General features: G+C 41.0%; 1 protein-coding gene across 1 annotated transcript in view; it reads left to right on the forward strand.

The window, feature by feature from the left end:
• Positions 1 to 15,695, forward strand: part of BICC1 (BicC family RNA binding protein 1) — a 221,255-nt gene that overhangs the window by 102,824 nt on the left and 102,736 nt on the right. Inside the window, exon 4 of the mRNA XM_019555552.1 lies at positions 4,543 to 4,612. Within this exon, the coding sequence (XP_019411097.1) occupies positions 4,543 to 4,612 (70 nt within the window). The remainder of the gene's footprint in view (positions 1 to 4,542; positions 4,613 to 15,695) is intronic.

Consider the following 15,695-nt stretch of genomic DNA (forward strand, 5'->3'; position numbering starts at 1 on the left):
AGCCCGGTGGAGCAGGTCAGCCAGCCTGGCTGAGAAGAGCCTCCTCCGCAGGGGAGAGAGGTGGAGGCCATCTCTTCCCAGCAGCTCGCTGCCTCTCTCTCCGAAGACCGGGCTTTCTTCCCTCTGTTCCCTTCCCCCCCAGGGACTGCAGCGAGGGTATGCCAGCCCTGGCTGCTGCCCCTGCTGATTACTCGTCATGAGCGCAAGCCTTTTCCCAGCAGTGGGGGGCTGTGCTGTGGCTGGAAGCAGGGTGGGCAGAGCTGCATGGGGCAAGTGGTGGCACCAGGGCTCAGAGGTGTGGCTCTGCTTACCCTGTTTCTACCTGTATCATAGTCCCCCTGCAGAGAAGAGACTTGTGTTCCCCAGGAAACGATCACAGGAGCTACTGCCCTGTGAGGGTTGCTCCCCCTTCACCTGTGCTTCTTGTGAACCCGGCATGTCCCCTTAGGCAAAGAGGCGGGGGGGGGAGTGTTTATTTCTCCCCTCCCTCTGGTGTCTGAAGAGGACAGGGAGAAGGCTTATTCCACCGATCACCATGTGCAAGGAGTGATCTGCAGAGGCGGCCAGGATTGGCAGATCCTGTCTGCAGTCCCCTGAGGGCAGAGGGGGAGAATAACGCCCCCCTTCCTCCTTTGCCTCAGGAGGCCATGACAGCCAGCCTCTGGCCACTCACCACCCTGCTGCTGCACCAGTGAGTGGGGAGCACGAGGCAGACCCTAGCCTGGGTACATGCCAGTGGCACAAGGAGAGGGAAATTAAATCCTGTCCCTGGCCAGTTCACTTGAGACTACTGCAGGAGCTGGCTGTGCTCCCCCTAGCATAGCTTTCCTGCAGCTGATGGCATACTCTAGCACCCCCCCGGCTTCTGGCCTGAACCACCGCAGGCATATGCCTGCATTTCCTGAGTCAAATGGGAATGTGTATGGGTTGTATATGTGTATAGGTTCACTTGCAAATTGGTTCAATCTAAGCAGGTTACACTATCCTGCCAAGATTAAAACAACTGAGGCTCCAGCTTTTACAATGTCTCCAGCCCATGGGTTAATGTTGTCATTGAATACTTTGGATGAGATCTGGGAATTTAAGTTCCCCTGTTCAAAGATATGGAAAGAAGCATTTTGTGTGCTTTTTTCATGAAAAACAATGCTAAAACATTGAACTTAGAAGGTATTTCCCCTCAGATTTTAATAATTTTCTAGCAGATCAAATGATGACGTTTAAAATAGGTCAGTTATTTTCCAGTGTGTTTGCAAGCCAAGCATTGTGTGGATAAAACTTTCTCCCAACCCAAACAGTGAAGTAAGGTTTCCTTCCTGAATGGGCCAGAAAGAAGAAAAATATATGAAGTTGTCTCTTAATTCTGTTGACCATAAATTAATTATCTTTGGATTTAACTTACATTATTGTCTATACCTAAAAGCAGTAGGCACTTGTTGGCTGAGATTCAAGTAATTATTTTCAAAAAAAAGTTTTCTTGCTAATCAAAAAAAAAAGGAATGCCTCCTGTTTCCTTCCTTTGTTTATGCAAAAAAGCTTTTATAGTCTTTTGTCCACCAGTTGCAAGTGTAATAATTGGAAGACTGTTCCATTGATTTGTAGGGAAGTGATACTGGCATTGGCTCTCAAAAGCATTAATGGGAAGTAGTTGTCAATGTAAAACCTTCATACAGTGATCAGGGAATTGACTTACCTGTGTTTTTAATGATTGTCTGAAAAATATTTGTTTTTATTTGTACTCAGCAAGTTTCAGCTAACTAAAATTTTAAATGTCAAGCTACCATGTGATCCAGTCTTTTATTTGTGGAGTGAAATACTGATGGACGAAGTCAGCTTGAAAGGTCTAGAGCTCAGAGTTGTTCCAGTGGATTTCTTTCTTCACATCTGAATTAGGAAATTTTGAAAAATATGTACAAGTTGCTAATAGAATTTCACCCCATTGGAAATGTCTTCCTCTAGCTGTAATTTAGTATGCCATTATTCCATTTTAACCCATAGAAAGTATAGCGTAGCGATCCCCGGCTGACACTTTCACTTTTTTCACATGGTGTGATAATCTGGAAATAGAAGCTTTTAAAAAAAATTATATTGATCTGGGCAGAGAATAAAAGTGTAGGAATTAGATTAGAATGTCTCCATCTTAGAAGCTGCTAGAATAGGGAACCTATAAATGTTGGAAGTATTTTTTTTCCTTCTTTTTCTTTTCTTTTTTTTGTGCTTGTTTGTTTTTCTAATATATTCCATTCTCCTTTTGGAAGTGGTTTGTGTCCTTAATATTGGAATTATTTTGTTTATTGCAGGCAGTGCCAAGACCAGTATTAAATTACTCTGCTTCACATTTTCTTTTTTCTTTTGTTTCTTCTTTTTTTTCCAGTTGACAATTGGAAATTTTCTTGACAAAATGTCTCGCTCGATAAATGACTTAAAAATATTTTCTGATTTATAAAGCATACCCAAACAAAGTAACTTGTATTTTACAAACTTCTATTTGGAAACATAGTGTTGGAGGGTGTAACTGTGTGGATCAAGTCCAGTTGCCTGCTGCCTCAAACAGCCATGTCATCTAATCATTTTTATAAACTAATCAAGTGCCCTTACACCCCCATTCATTTTGTTCTACTTCTCTGATTAAAGGGCTTTTCTAATTGTTCTGATGGCTAGAAATCTTCCACTAATTTCCAGATAGTCTCTCCCTGTGTGTTCTTGAACCAAAATCTTTCTTAAGCTTACATTTTTTTTCCCTTTCTTGACAGTTTGACAGCATCTCTAATCCCACGATCATTCCAGTAGCATTTTTCTATATCTATTCTAGTTTCAATTCTTTATTCTTGAATGTGGGTTACAAGAACTGTGCACTATCTTCTAAATAAGGTCCCACCAGTGTCTTGTCCAATGGAATTGATACTTCCCCCATATCAACTGATAGTACCTTGCCAGATGCATTCTATTTATCTTTTTTTTCACAGCAAGATCCACCTATAATTCGGTCATCAGGTGATTGACTGCTGTGCTTGTCTTTTTCTATATTCTTCTGTTTCCAACAGATTAGTTCTCAGTTTAGAGTAGAATTCTTATTAATACCTTGGTACATGACCTTGGTTTTTTATACTGCTGGATTACAAACTGTTTCTATTAAAGCAGTCCTCAAGGTCATCCTATCTTGTCCTGTCCTATCCTATCCTGTCCTAAATGGTTGTAGGTAAATTTCAGCTTATTCCCAGTTCTTGTGTGTGTTTTAATATAAATAAAATGAAAATGAATCCAGTTTGAGATTACCATGTTCTTAACTTGGTAATATGTAATATCAGGTGACTGACTTAACCATATAGAACTTGACTCAGTGGAGATAACTTGATGTAGTTCACCTACCCCAGTACTTTGAACATTTAAACTGTTAAACCAATAAGTAAAAAAGTTTCAGGATTAAATACTGTTCCACAGTTGAAAATTCTTCTTCAGATTAAAAAATATTTAGAAATACTAAAACACAAATTGGAGCAACAAATAAATAATGAATGCAAACCAAAGTAGCTTAATCTATAAGAATGCAAAACAAAAGCTGAAAAACTCTTTGATTTACTATAAATCATTTTACATTTTAATTAAAACACTCATTTGTTCATGTAACTTTAATGTTCAGTAAAATAGGCTACTGCACATTAAAAATGTATGTGTAGATGCACCCCAAACAAATTTCTTGGCTTTAAAGTGCCACATCAAGAACCATGCTAGTATGCTAATGTGCAGTAAAAACAGGCTATTGCACATTGAATGTCCCTAAAAAAGTTTGCAGTTTCACTACTGCAGCCTAATGTACATTTATTTAGTACCTCATATTAGAGGTACTACATTTAATGCATAGTAGCAGAAGTGCATTAATGAATGTGTAGACACGCTCCTTGAGTCTTATCCAGGGGCTACTGCATTCATTAGAGATTATGGGATAGTTCTACTAACACAAGGGTTTTCAACCTTTTTGCATCATTGTACCTCCAGTGGCCAGATATAGAGCAGTGTACCCATGACCACAGGGGGGAGAGGGTGGTGAGCGGCTGGATGCGGAATGGTGGCGGCTTCCATGTGCAAGCTTCCTGTGCCCCCAGTCCGGCTGGGTTGGCGATGCTTGTGTAGCAGCATGGGATGCTGCATGGGGGCACTCTGTCCCCGCCCATCTGTGCATACCCCCTAACGCCGTCTCGAGTACCCCCATGGGGCATACGTACTTCTGGTTGACAACCCTTGTACTAAGATGGATCTGGCTTTTTATGAATGTGTGGTGTTCTCCTTGGCACACTTTCAACTTTAATTTGTTTACAATTTTCAGAATTTAAAGCACTTTTTCCCTATAGCCCCAAACTCTCACAGAATCTTTACAGTTAACCTTACGTCTTAAAATAAATTTATGACTAACCACATTAATTCAAATATATTTTATTTAAACTTTCATAAAAAAGGATTGACATAATTTAACCAAAAAATTGGATGATTGGATGATTGGGGAGGGCAAAACATTTTTAAATATATATATATATAATCTTTTAACAGATTATGGAAGAAACAAATACACAGATTGCTTGGCCATCGAAGTTGAAGATTGGAGCAAAGTCAAAGAAAGGTATATTTGTTTGTTTTACTTTAATATTTTAAATATTGAGCTGGCTTTGGGGGCAATCAAGCCGATGAAGTTACAGATGAGGCAGTTTCTTAGTACTAGACACTTAAAAACTGATTGATCTTCCTGTGTTTTTCCTAGAAACAGTGATGTTTCTTTTCTTGATGGAAACATTTTCAATTTTAAATGAGCTCATATGCAACAATGTATTTTAAATTATGAAGTAGCTTAAATCAGTAGTTCTCAACCATTTTGGACCAGGACCCATTTGTAAACATCAATGGCCAGTCCCAATCCAGTAAATAGTTTAAGTAGAAAACAGCCCCTTGGCCCTGCTGGTGCCCCCCAGTCCCTGAGCATGTGGGGTGGGAGGCATGGAGGGGGTCCCAAGCAACCCCTTGCAGGCTGGAACCCTACAGCCTGCAAGGGAAAAGCCTTCGTTTCCCACATTTTTCTCATTTAAAGTATAGTCTGTTTTTGAAGTTTGTTCATGACTCTTTCATATATTTTTGTGACCTACTTTTGAAACACTGTTTTAAATACATTTGAAGCTTTTGATGGGGCTGCCAGTCTTGTTAGTAGTTAAGTCTGTCTTTATGCTATTCCATATCCAAAATTAAGATAGTATTAATATTTTTTCATCTATGATGCTGTTAATATAGGAAGGTCAAATCCTTTATGTTGCTTACCAAGTATAAATGTGGCATACAATTATTAAAGCCTAAACTGTTGTATATACACGTTGTCCGCATGACACACATTGGCTAAACTGATTTTGTTAGTTTGTTTGTTTTAAAGGAACTTAAATTAGCTAATCTTTTTGTTCCTTATTATGTAACAAATAAAGATTGTATTGAAAGCACTGTCTACTAATGTGAACCAGTTACTTATCCTACCTTTCAAATAACCAATTTAATTCACTTAGGTTTAAAATTTTAATTCCCTTAGTGAAAGTGTTCATTGGAATGTGTGAAAGTGTGTCTTACATGATCTCCTTGTTGCATGAGGAAGTACTTTTTTGTTCATCCTGGTATGTGTTCAGATTTAAACATTGGAATCAGCATGGATTGTCTGTTTAATTTATTGGAAGTATTTATTCTGATAAAGCAAGTAATCTTTTAAACAAAGAGAAGGATCTTTTCTTCAACTGTTTTGAAGTGGTGAAAAAGGTTGTGGCCACATATGAAAACTGAAGGAAACCTCCTTAATTCAGGTAATTTACGTGGGTTTCAATTTAGGGTAAATTCTTCCTGGGGTAAGGTAGTATCTTTCAGAGGTAGCAGTTCATTGCTTCACATTTCCCTGCAACCAGCTATCTCCAGGATTTTGCCTCTAGGCTCCTTGTGTGGGGACAATTTTGTCCATGTAACCATGGCCTAAGGGAGCTTAAAATAAGAGATAAAAAACAAAGCTTTCATGAAAACCTGTGCTTCTTGTGATGGCTAAAACCTAAGAAGGACGGGGGTAAATATTTTTTTTTTTTTGCCAAGGAAAGAAAAGGTGTCTTAGGGTCTTCTGCTGCCTTACATATAAAATTAAATCATGGATAACATCTCTTATATGGATGGAAGTCTGGATGAACTCCCATGAGCAAAGGCTAAAGAGAAGTATTACAATATTGTATTCTGGGTTTGTGTTTGGGGATGCTACAAAGAAAGGTCTAGAAGAGGGATTAAAGATAGTGTTAATAAAGTTTGCTGATGACTTTGCCAGAGAGAATAAATGCATGTGCAGGAAAATAAAATGAACATGGAAAAACAAAAAACTTGTGTGTAGAGGAATATAACCTGCAGAACACATGCCTGATAGGAGTGAGAAACTTGAATATCCTTCTAGCCAAAATAAACTTAAAGTAATGGTGAACAACAAAGTTGTATACATGTACATGTATACTACACTGTACAAAAGGCAAGGATTTCTTAGGTTGATGTATCTTTTATTGCACCAACTATGTAGTTGGGATAAAGTCAGACTAGCTTTCAAATGCAAGACATGGTGAGATCTGATGAAGAATATCTTGCATAAGAAAGCTAGTCTAACTTTATCCCAACTACATAGTCCAATCAAAGATATATCACCCTAAGAAATCCTTGCCTCTTGCATAGTTTCTGGACCATCACAGCTATAAACATCACTCTTACAACACTATACAAAGAAAAAGTGAGTGTACCCCAAAGAGTTCCTGAATATTGCATCACATTTTATTTATCTACAAGACATGGGCAACTGGTGTCACCTTAGTCAAGGGGCACATGTCCCCCCTGCAACCACTCCCTCCGAGTAGGCGGAGTCCCCTGTAGGTGATCCTGCCAACCAGGGGAGGTTTCCCACGAGCAATCCTGCGACCTGGGAGCAAGCGCCAGATCATTGCTGCAGCCACTCCCAGAAGCAGCTGGATTGGAGTGATAGAGCTTGGGTGGGGGGGGGGACCAGCGCTCCTGCTTGTCTCCCCCCTGCCTATTGCCTAAGCAGTGAGCACAGACAGTCAGGGGGTGCACGTGCACCCCCTACGCATTACCACTTTTATAAGACATTCTTATCTCTCTAATCATATTTACATGGATTATTCCATTTGCAGTTATGTAAGATTCCAGTTGTGACCACAGCAGTTGTTTATGTGGGGAAATGCATTAGCAAAGTGCTTTAGATTTATTTTTGCCTCATTTAATGTAATTTAACAGCTGAAAGAAGAAGAGAGCCAGCTCAAACTAACTAGCCAAGTCTCTGTGTATTCAGGTTTTAGAATGTCTGGCCCTCATCCATCCCCTAGACTGAAAAATGAGTGTCTAAATGAGTAGACAGTAGGCTGGGGAGGAGCAGGGTTAAAACTTAGAGAGAAAATTGTTGCTCTACAGACCAATATGCCAGAAACTGGATAGAAGCAGATGTGATGCAGGGCAGCTTCTCTCAAATCCTGGTAGGATAATCCACCAAAACCAAGTAAAACAGCGGTGTCACACTCATCTGGTCCTGAAGGCTGAATGAGGGTCACTAGGTCGGTCTGTGGACCAGACCGGGACTGACTCCTGGGTCCAGCCCATGCACCACATGAGGCATGTACTTGCCCTGGGGCTCACTGTTCACACAGCTTGGGAGGCTGGCACAAGGTGTGTGCTGTCTGTGGCATGCAGGGGGAATCTGGCACTGTAGGCAATGCGCACCCTGTGCTGCCCCAGTGAGCCCCAGGGCCAACACATGCTGTATGCGGTGTGTGGGTGGGACTGGACTGCCCATGTACTCTGCATACAGCAGAGGGCCAGCATGGGGTGCACTGCATGCAGAGTCCCTCCCCCAGACTGGCTTTTCACACTGGCTTCGGCATGTCCTGATCTGGACTAACCCTGGAACTAGTATGCGGGGCCAGTTCAGTGGGGCACCTCATCTTGCACATACTCTAGACTGAACCCCAAAGCTCTGTGCAGTGCCAGGTTTATCCCACATGCTGCATGCAGCCTGCGGGCTGGGGCCAGCAACCCATGGGCCAGATTATATGGCTCAATGGGTTGAATCTGGCCCATGGGTCATATGTTTCAAGTAGGACAGTTCAGTCTACTGACTTTGTCTGTTAAAGGTGACCTGCTGTTTTGGTACTTCACAGTTGTATCTGGTAGATTTTTGTCATCCACAAAATTGTATAATTGGAAGAACATTATAATTCCAACTAGTATCTTGATGTCTTTCGTGGTGTTCAGTCATCCATGAAAATGGTTTGATTTACTGCTTTATTTTACTAGCTGATTATTTAAATTGGCAGTTATTAGCTGTATGTTGCATTGTAATGCAAAGTATGCAGTATGGTTAAGTTCTGTCTTGTCAGCCGTAAGATCTAGGCTATTTTTGGCTCTGCCAGTGGTTTTCAGTGTTGGAGAAACTGAGGCTCAGGGATTAAGTTACCTCTTTGTTTCTCATCTGTTATAGTAAAGCTTTGAAATCCATGGTTGGAAAGCCCTATAAATGAGATTAGTTATTTTTATGAATGGTAAATTAATATATAATACAAACTATAAATATTTTTTCATATAATTAGCTAACTAATGGTCCTGCGCTTTTACAAGCTGCTGAAATAACCTGTATATCTTTACAAAATGCAGAATATATTTTACAAAAACCAGATTTCCCAAGTTAATTACTGGCTCTCAACTGTTCTATAAAGAGCAAAACAAAGGAATTTCCTGAGTTTAACAAACAACAGATGCTTCAGTGTTGAGTTATTCAGGGGAGGTGAGGATAAAACATTTCGAAATGTATGTGTTTGTGTATTTTCCAAACACTAAATACTTTTGAAGGAAGCCACTTTTCAGGCTTTGTTGATTAGATATAGTTAGTTTCAGATATTTCAGGGAGAATTAAGTCAATGAAATATACCTAACCTCTCATTATTACAGAGAATGTAATGATTAGGTTTTTCTTGGTTTGTGTGTGTATTTGTGGGAGAGGGTGATTACTAAATGTAGAATCTTCTTTACTCCTAAGTCTTGTTTAAATCAAGGAAACTTAACTTCATTACTAAAATATTGTTAGGCTTTTTAAGAGTAAATATTTTAAAAAAATGAAATATAAACTCCAAAGGCACACCCATAGGTGTGTATGCGGGGAGGAGTTACCCTGCCTTTTGTGGTAATTTTTTCTCCACCCCCCCCCCCCCCCAAACCCATCTTAGTCTCTGTCTTCAAATTACACTGTCCTGTCTTCTCTGCTTATTTTGCCACCTTGTTTCGTTATTTTTTTATCTGCCTCCTGAGCTGTTCCAGTTTCATTCCACCCTTCTTTCTCTCATTTGATATTTTTTTTCACTTGAGAAAGAATTAAATGAGGCGACAATCAAGCTCCAAATAGGACCAGAGAGGTTTTTTTCTATTTCCGTCTTGTCTCCTTCCTCCTCTATGTAATTAAAGCTAAAAATATTCATTTGTAAAATGTGTAGTCTCTTAATTAATGATAACAAGTTGCTGCCATTTGCATTTTCAGCTGGTAAACCAAATATGAAATGCGTCTTATGACGTGACTTTCTGCTGAGCACAGTTGTAATTTATGCTATACGTAGACTTGGCAGGATTTGATTTTATCTGTAAACATTGATAAACAGTGATTTTTACCTCACACTCACAGGCTGATGAAAAAATGTTTCCATCATTTATAATCAAAATTTATAGTAAGGAACATAAGAAAAATGATGGCTGCTGAAGTGTGTGATGAAAGGGAGAGCAGTCCTGCAGAACCATGCTGATTGCAGTTTGCACAACTCCCAGGAGCCCCAGGGGACTAGAAACAAAGGAAGAGAAAGTGACTAAGCAGACGATGGAGCTATGGGCCAGAGGAGCCAGGACAGATGACAGCTCTGTTGCTCAGTTGGTGGCTGTCCTACAGTAGTCATGTTTGTCATTAATGAATTGTCTGCCCCTTATACTCCTAATTTCACTCAATCCTGAAAATTTTAATTGATTAAATTTGAAATAAATGCTTAAAAATAAACGTTAATTTATAAACAATGAATTCTGCCAAGCCTAGCTGTATGTGTTTGCTTCACCATTGAATATGAGATTTATTAATTCAGCACGAGTAAACATCAGTTATTCCTGTGGAAAATTATTACCATATCTTCTCAACTCATTAAGGAAGTCTGATGTGATCTCAAATCAAGTATATTTAAAGAATAGCTAGAGCTGCATATCTGTTAAAGAGGTATCCTCAAGGATAATAGTAGAAACAATACACATTGCTACATTATATGAATTACAAAAGACTTCTGTACATTGCATGCTTAGGAAAGCAATTCGCTGATTACACAGGCATAGGAGATGTCAGGGAAGAGTATGTCTCATGTAGGAGGGTGTCTGTCCAAACCCAGTATCATTTCGTTGGTGACTTGTTTTTGAATGAATGAGGCGGCATCATAATGCCCGGTCAAGGTGGCAGTAGTTTTTCCTTTCCCAATTCTTTGTACAACAGGACTTGATTTGTTTTATTGCTGTGCCAATTACAAGCCTAGAAGATTGATTCTTTCCATTTATACATAAACACAGTTTACCAAAGGCTAAAACTTTTCATTAGGAACAAAATAAGGAGGTTTTTCCCTTGAAAGAGGAATTTGTAACAGTAATTTATGCATTTTTTAACACTAAAGAGACAATACAGAGCAAATAAAAAGTCTGACTTGAGACTCTGTCTTGGTTTTAGATTGTACTAAGGAATGAGTTCTGATTATTGTAACCCCAAATTCAGTTTAAATTTTGCAATAATGTATTGGGAAGTGTACTTTGCATTTTCTGTTCAAAGGTTTTTTGGAGTCAATTAAATATGCAATTATCTGAAATGTATACCAATATAATCATGAACTGTGTATCTGATAACTTGGACATAGATTTAATATGCAGTGCTGACCAGAAAAGTTTTCTCATGTAATTGTTCCTAATAAGTACCTTGTTTTCAAATAGCATATGTAGAGAGAGCCTTAAAGCAACAGGCAAGTCTTTGACGCAAGAAAAATGGCTTTTTCTCTGGTCCTTTCCTGTTAGTAATAGTTTCATACATAAAAACTAACTTGCATAGCAGCATTATTGCTTGCCAGTTTTTAAATGTCATATGTGCAAACACCTCATACCTTGTGCATGTGTTCCACTGAGGGATTTTATCATTTCTTAAAATATATAAATGAATTGTTGCTCATTATGCAATATCATTTTTTGCTATGATTAACTGGGCTGAATCCCAACTTTCCCAACTTCCTACAGAGTAAAAATCAAGGTTGCACTTGTTAATAGAAATTTAACACTTGGCGCACAACTGTGATCATCACAGTAAACACATTCTTTTTTCCAGTATATTGTGAATCAGCATTTATGTTGTTTTTCTTGTTTCTCCATTTAAAAAATGGAAAAGTAATTATATACTTCCCTCGGCACTTTTGTATACTGACCATGGCACTATGTGTTTTTAAGGTGAATTAGATGGCATGTTTCTCAGTTTGTGATGAACCAAAAGTTCTTTTCCAGTAGTTTTTAAAACGGTGTGACTTACTCTTTTTTTATACCTACTCTACAAGAGACATGACTTCCAAAAATCAAACAGCCCTTTTTCCTTCTGAAGGCCAAGTCAAGGCTCTCACTTATGTCCACATAACTCCCATTTTCTTCTAGTTATAGCTGCAGTGATACCAGTGGCCTCTCAAGCACTTCATTGTGTTTGGGCAGTTATATAGCTATGTTTTGCACAGAATTATCAATTAAAGCAGAAAGATGGACCTTTTTTGCTGTTTCTTGGATGGTTCCATATTATCTTAGTCTCATCCTCTGATTTTGTGATATTGGATATTAAACTTGGCCTAATATGCCAGCTGCACAAACCCACTGCTGCCTTCCTTTTCCCATGCCCTATTGCACCAATTGGTATTGGTGCTACCCTCTGCTGTTTTCCAGGAGGATTTGCATTGAACTGAGATTCTGAACCTTTTTATAGTTGAGGCACTAAACAGACTCAAAGAAAATGTTAGTTCTTAATTTTCACTCGGTTTTTGACTAGAGAAAAATAAAGGCAACACAGAATAAATGAACATGGAAAAACCACAGTAGGTCAGAAGTGTTTTTAACAGTATGAATTCTTATTTGACATCCCTAGGTTTATCTTGTGAAATGTTTTTGCTTGCATACCTAATAGTACTAACATTAAATAACACTTTGCAGTGCCCTTGTAAGTATTTCAAGGCACTTCAGGGTGTGCTGCAGCACCCTGGTTGAATATCATTGGTATAGAACTTCCTTGGGCATCATAATAGGGAGGAGAATTACTCTTGTTACAGAGAGACTCTGATTGTTCTACCTTCTGCCCCAAATTCCAGTAACAGAAGACCTTGTGCTGCTGTTTATCAATGCTTTTTAAAATCAAGGCAGGGAAAGCAGAAGCACTGCAGCAGCACTTTGCCTTGTATAAAATGCTAGTTCTTTGGTTCAATGATGGAAGAGAAACATTTTGTGTAATGAGCAGCTTCATTTTCTGCAGCACAGAGTGCTTTCCTATTCTTTTTTACTAATACTAATGCATCCAAACTGCTGACACCTAACAGGTTCACAACAAAAATGACATGTCTGTGGTTCTCTCTCGCTACTTTTGCTGTTTCATAGATTTCACAGATTTGATAAACATTTGGACTGGAAGAGACTCTGGAGGATCATCGAGTCCAGCCCCCTGCCCCATAGGCAGGAAGTCAGCAGGGATCATAGGACCCCAGCAAGATAAACATCCAAATGTGTCTTGAAGGTGTTCAAAGTGGGTGCTTGAACCACCTCTGGTGGTGGTCTATTCCAAACCTTGGGGACTCGGACAGTAAAAAAGTTCTTCCTTATGTCCAGCCTGAATCGGTCGCGGCAGAGTTTGTGACCGTTTGATCTTGTCATCCCTTTGGGCACTCTGGTGAACAGACATTCCTCCAGATCCTGATGAGCACCCCTGATAAACTTATAGGTGGCCACCAGATCACCCTTGAGCCTACGCTTTTCTAGGCCGAAGAGTCCCATGGCTCTCAGCCTCTCGTAAGGTCTGTTTTCCTGACCTCTGATAATGCACGTGGCTCTCCTGCACTCTCTCAAGCTTCTCCACATCGTTTTTGAATTGTGGAGCCCAAAAATGGACGTGGTACTCCAGCTGTGGCCTCACCAAGAATGACATCCCGAGATTTGCTCGAGAAGCATCTATGGATGCAAGCCAGCATTTTGGTTGCTTTATTAGCCACAGCATCACATTGAAGGCTCATGTTCATCTTGTGGTCAATCATGATCCCCAAGTTCCTTTCATCTGTAGTGCTAACCAGCGTAGCACTGCCAAGCCTATAAGGATGCTGCAGGTTTTTCTTCCCATGGTGGAGAGCCTTGCATTTTTCGGTGTTGAACACCATGAGGTTCTCATCTGCCTGTTTCATGAGCCTGTCAAGATCTGCCCTCTTGTCCTCAGGTGGGATGCTTTACCCCAGAGTTTGGTGTCATCAGCTGTTGGTATTACTGTGAAGTGGCAGGGATGTCTTACCATGAAGAAAAGAAGCTGTAGAGAATACTTAGGTGGTCTAGGATCCTAATATAAAAACAGCTCTGTAGCTACAAAACTCTTTACAACTGTGATTTAGACCTTTTAAATCTAAGATTGACACTTACCTGCCTGTACACAAACGCCAGGAGCTTGGGGAATAAGCAGGAGGAACTCATCCTCCTGCTTAACCCAAATAATTATGATGTCATTGGGATAACGGAGACCTGGTGGGACTCCTCCCATGACTGGACCATGGGTATAGATGGCTATACGCTGTACAGGAGGGATCGAGTAGATAAAAGGGGCGGGGGTGTAGCTCTCTATGGTAAGGAAAGCTACTCATCCCTGCAAGCTGATGTTGGTGACCAGGGTGGATGACTGGAGACCCTATGGGTTAAAATCCATGGGGAACAGGGGACACAATGGTGGGAGTTTACTACAGACCTCCCACCCAAAGTCAAGAACTTGACCAGGAATTTGCCGGGAACTGGCTGAGGCCACATGCTCCAGGACCATATTTGTCATGGGTGACTTCAGTTACCCAGACATCTCATGGGAATATCACTCAGCAAAATCTGAGCGGTTGCAAAGATTCCTATCACGCATGGATGACCTAACTCAAGAAGTCTACGGGCCAATGAGAGGTAAAGCGCTGCTTGACCTCGTACTGGCTACTGGGGATGACATAATTGGTGACCTAGGGATTGATGGGAAGCTGGGTGACAGCGACCACGAGCTGATCACCTTCACTATCTGCCGTAAAGGTGGCAAGTCAATCAGCAACACTGAAGTCCTTGACTTCAGGAAAGCCGACTTTGACAAGCTCAGGAGGCTTGTCCGTGAGGCCCTAAGGGACCATGACCCCAGGGGAAGGAGAGTTCAGAAAGAGTGGTTGCTCCTCAAGGGAGCGATCCTTGATGCACAAGCTAATTCTATTCCATCTTGGAGGAAAGGCAGCAAGAAGGATCCCCCTGGCTCTCCAGGGATCTAGCAGACCTCTGGAGGCTAAAAAGAAAGGCCTACAAAGGATAGAGGATGGGATTCACCTCCAAGGAGGAATATTCTGCACTGGTCCAGTCTTGCAGGGAGCAAACCAGGAAAACCAAGGCTGCAACTGAACTCCCACTAGCTTAAAAGTCCTTTTTCAGATATGTGGGAAGCTGGAGGAAAAGCAAGGGCAACATTGGACCCCTGCTGAACCAGATGGGACAACTGACAACAGACGCTGAGGAAAAAGCCAACCTATTAAATGGGTACTTTGCATCAGTCTTTCATCAGTCCCATGGGACACCCATGCCCACTACGGGACGGGGAGGTCTGGATGAGGGATATCCGCTGCCCTCCATCAATGCTGACCTCGTGAAGGAACACCTTGAGAGGCTGGATACCTTCAAGTCAGCTGGCCCTGACAATCTACACCCCAGGGTACTCAAGTAGCTGGTAAGCATCATAGCCCAGCCTCTGGCACAGATCTTTGAAAACTCCTGGTGCTCTGGTGTAGTGCCCAAAGACTGGAAGAAGGCCAATGTGATGCCTATCTTCAAGAAAGGGAAGAAAAGTGGATTCGGCAAACTACAGGGCCATCAGCCCGACTTCTGTCCTGGGGAACCTCTTAGAAAAGTTTATTAAAGAGGCCATCCGTAATGGACGGGCCGACACCAACATCCTGAGGGATAGTCAGCACAGGTTTGTTGCGGGTAGGTCTTGTTTGACCAATCTCATTTCCTCTTACGAACAGGTGACCTATCACCTGGGCTAGGGAGAAGAGATTGATGTCATATATCTTGACTTCAAAAAAGCCTTCAATCTGGTATCCCATGATCACCTGTTGGCGAAACTGGACAATTGTGGCCTTGGCTCCACCACGATCCGCAGGCTGGGAAATTGGCTCCATGGTCAGTCCCAGAAGGTAGCAATTGACAGATTTCAATCATCATGGTGCCCTGTGACCAGTGGGGTCCCCCAAGGCTCTGTCTTTGGACTCATATTGTTCAACATCTTCCCTAACGATGTAGACACTTGTATCAGAAGTGGACTGGCCAAGTTCGCCGATGACACCAAACTTTGGGGC

This window comes from Crocodylus porosus, unplaced genomic scaffold, assembly GCF_001723895.1.
Source record: "Crocodylus porosus isolate Cpor-Errol unplaced genomic scaffold, CroPor_comp1, whole genome shotgun sequence".
Taxonomy (NCBI): Eukaryota; Metazoa; Chordata; order Crocodylia; family Crocodylidae; genus Crocodylus; species Crocodylus porosus.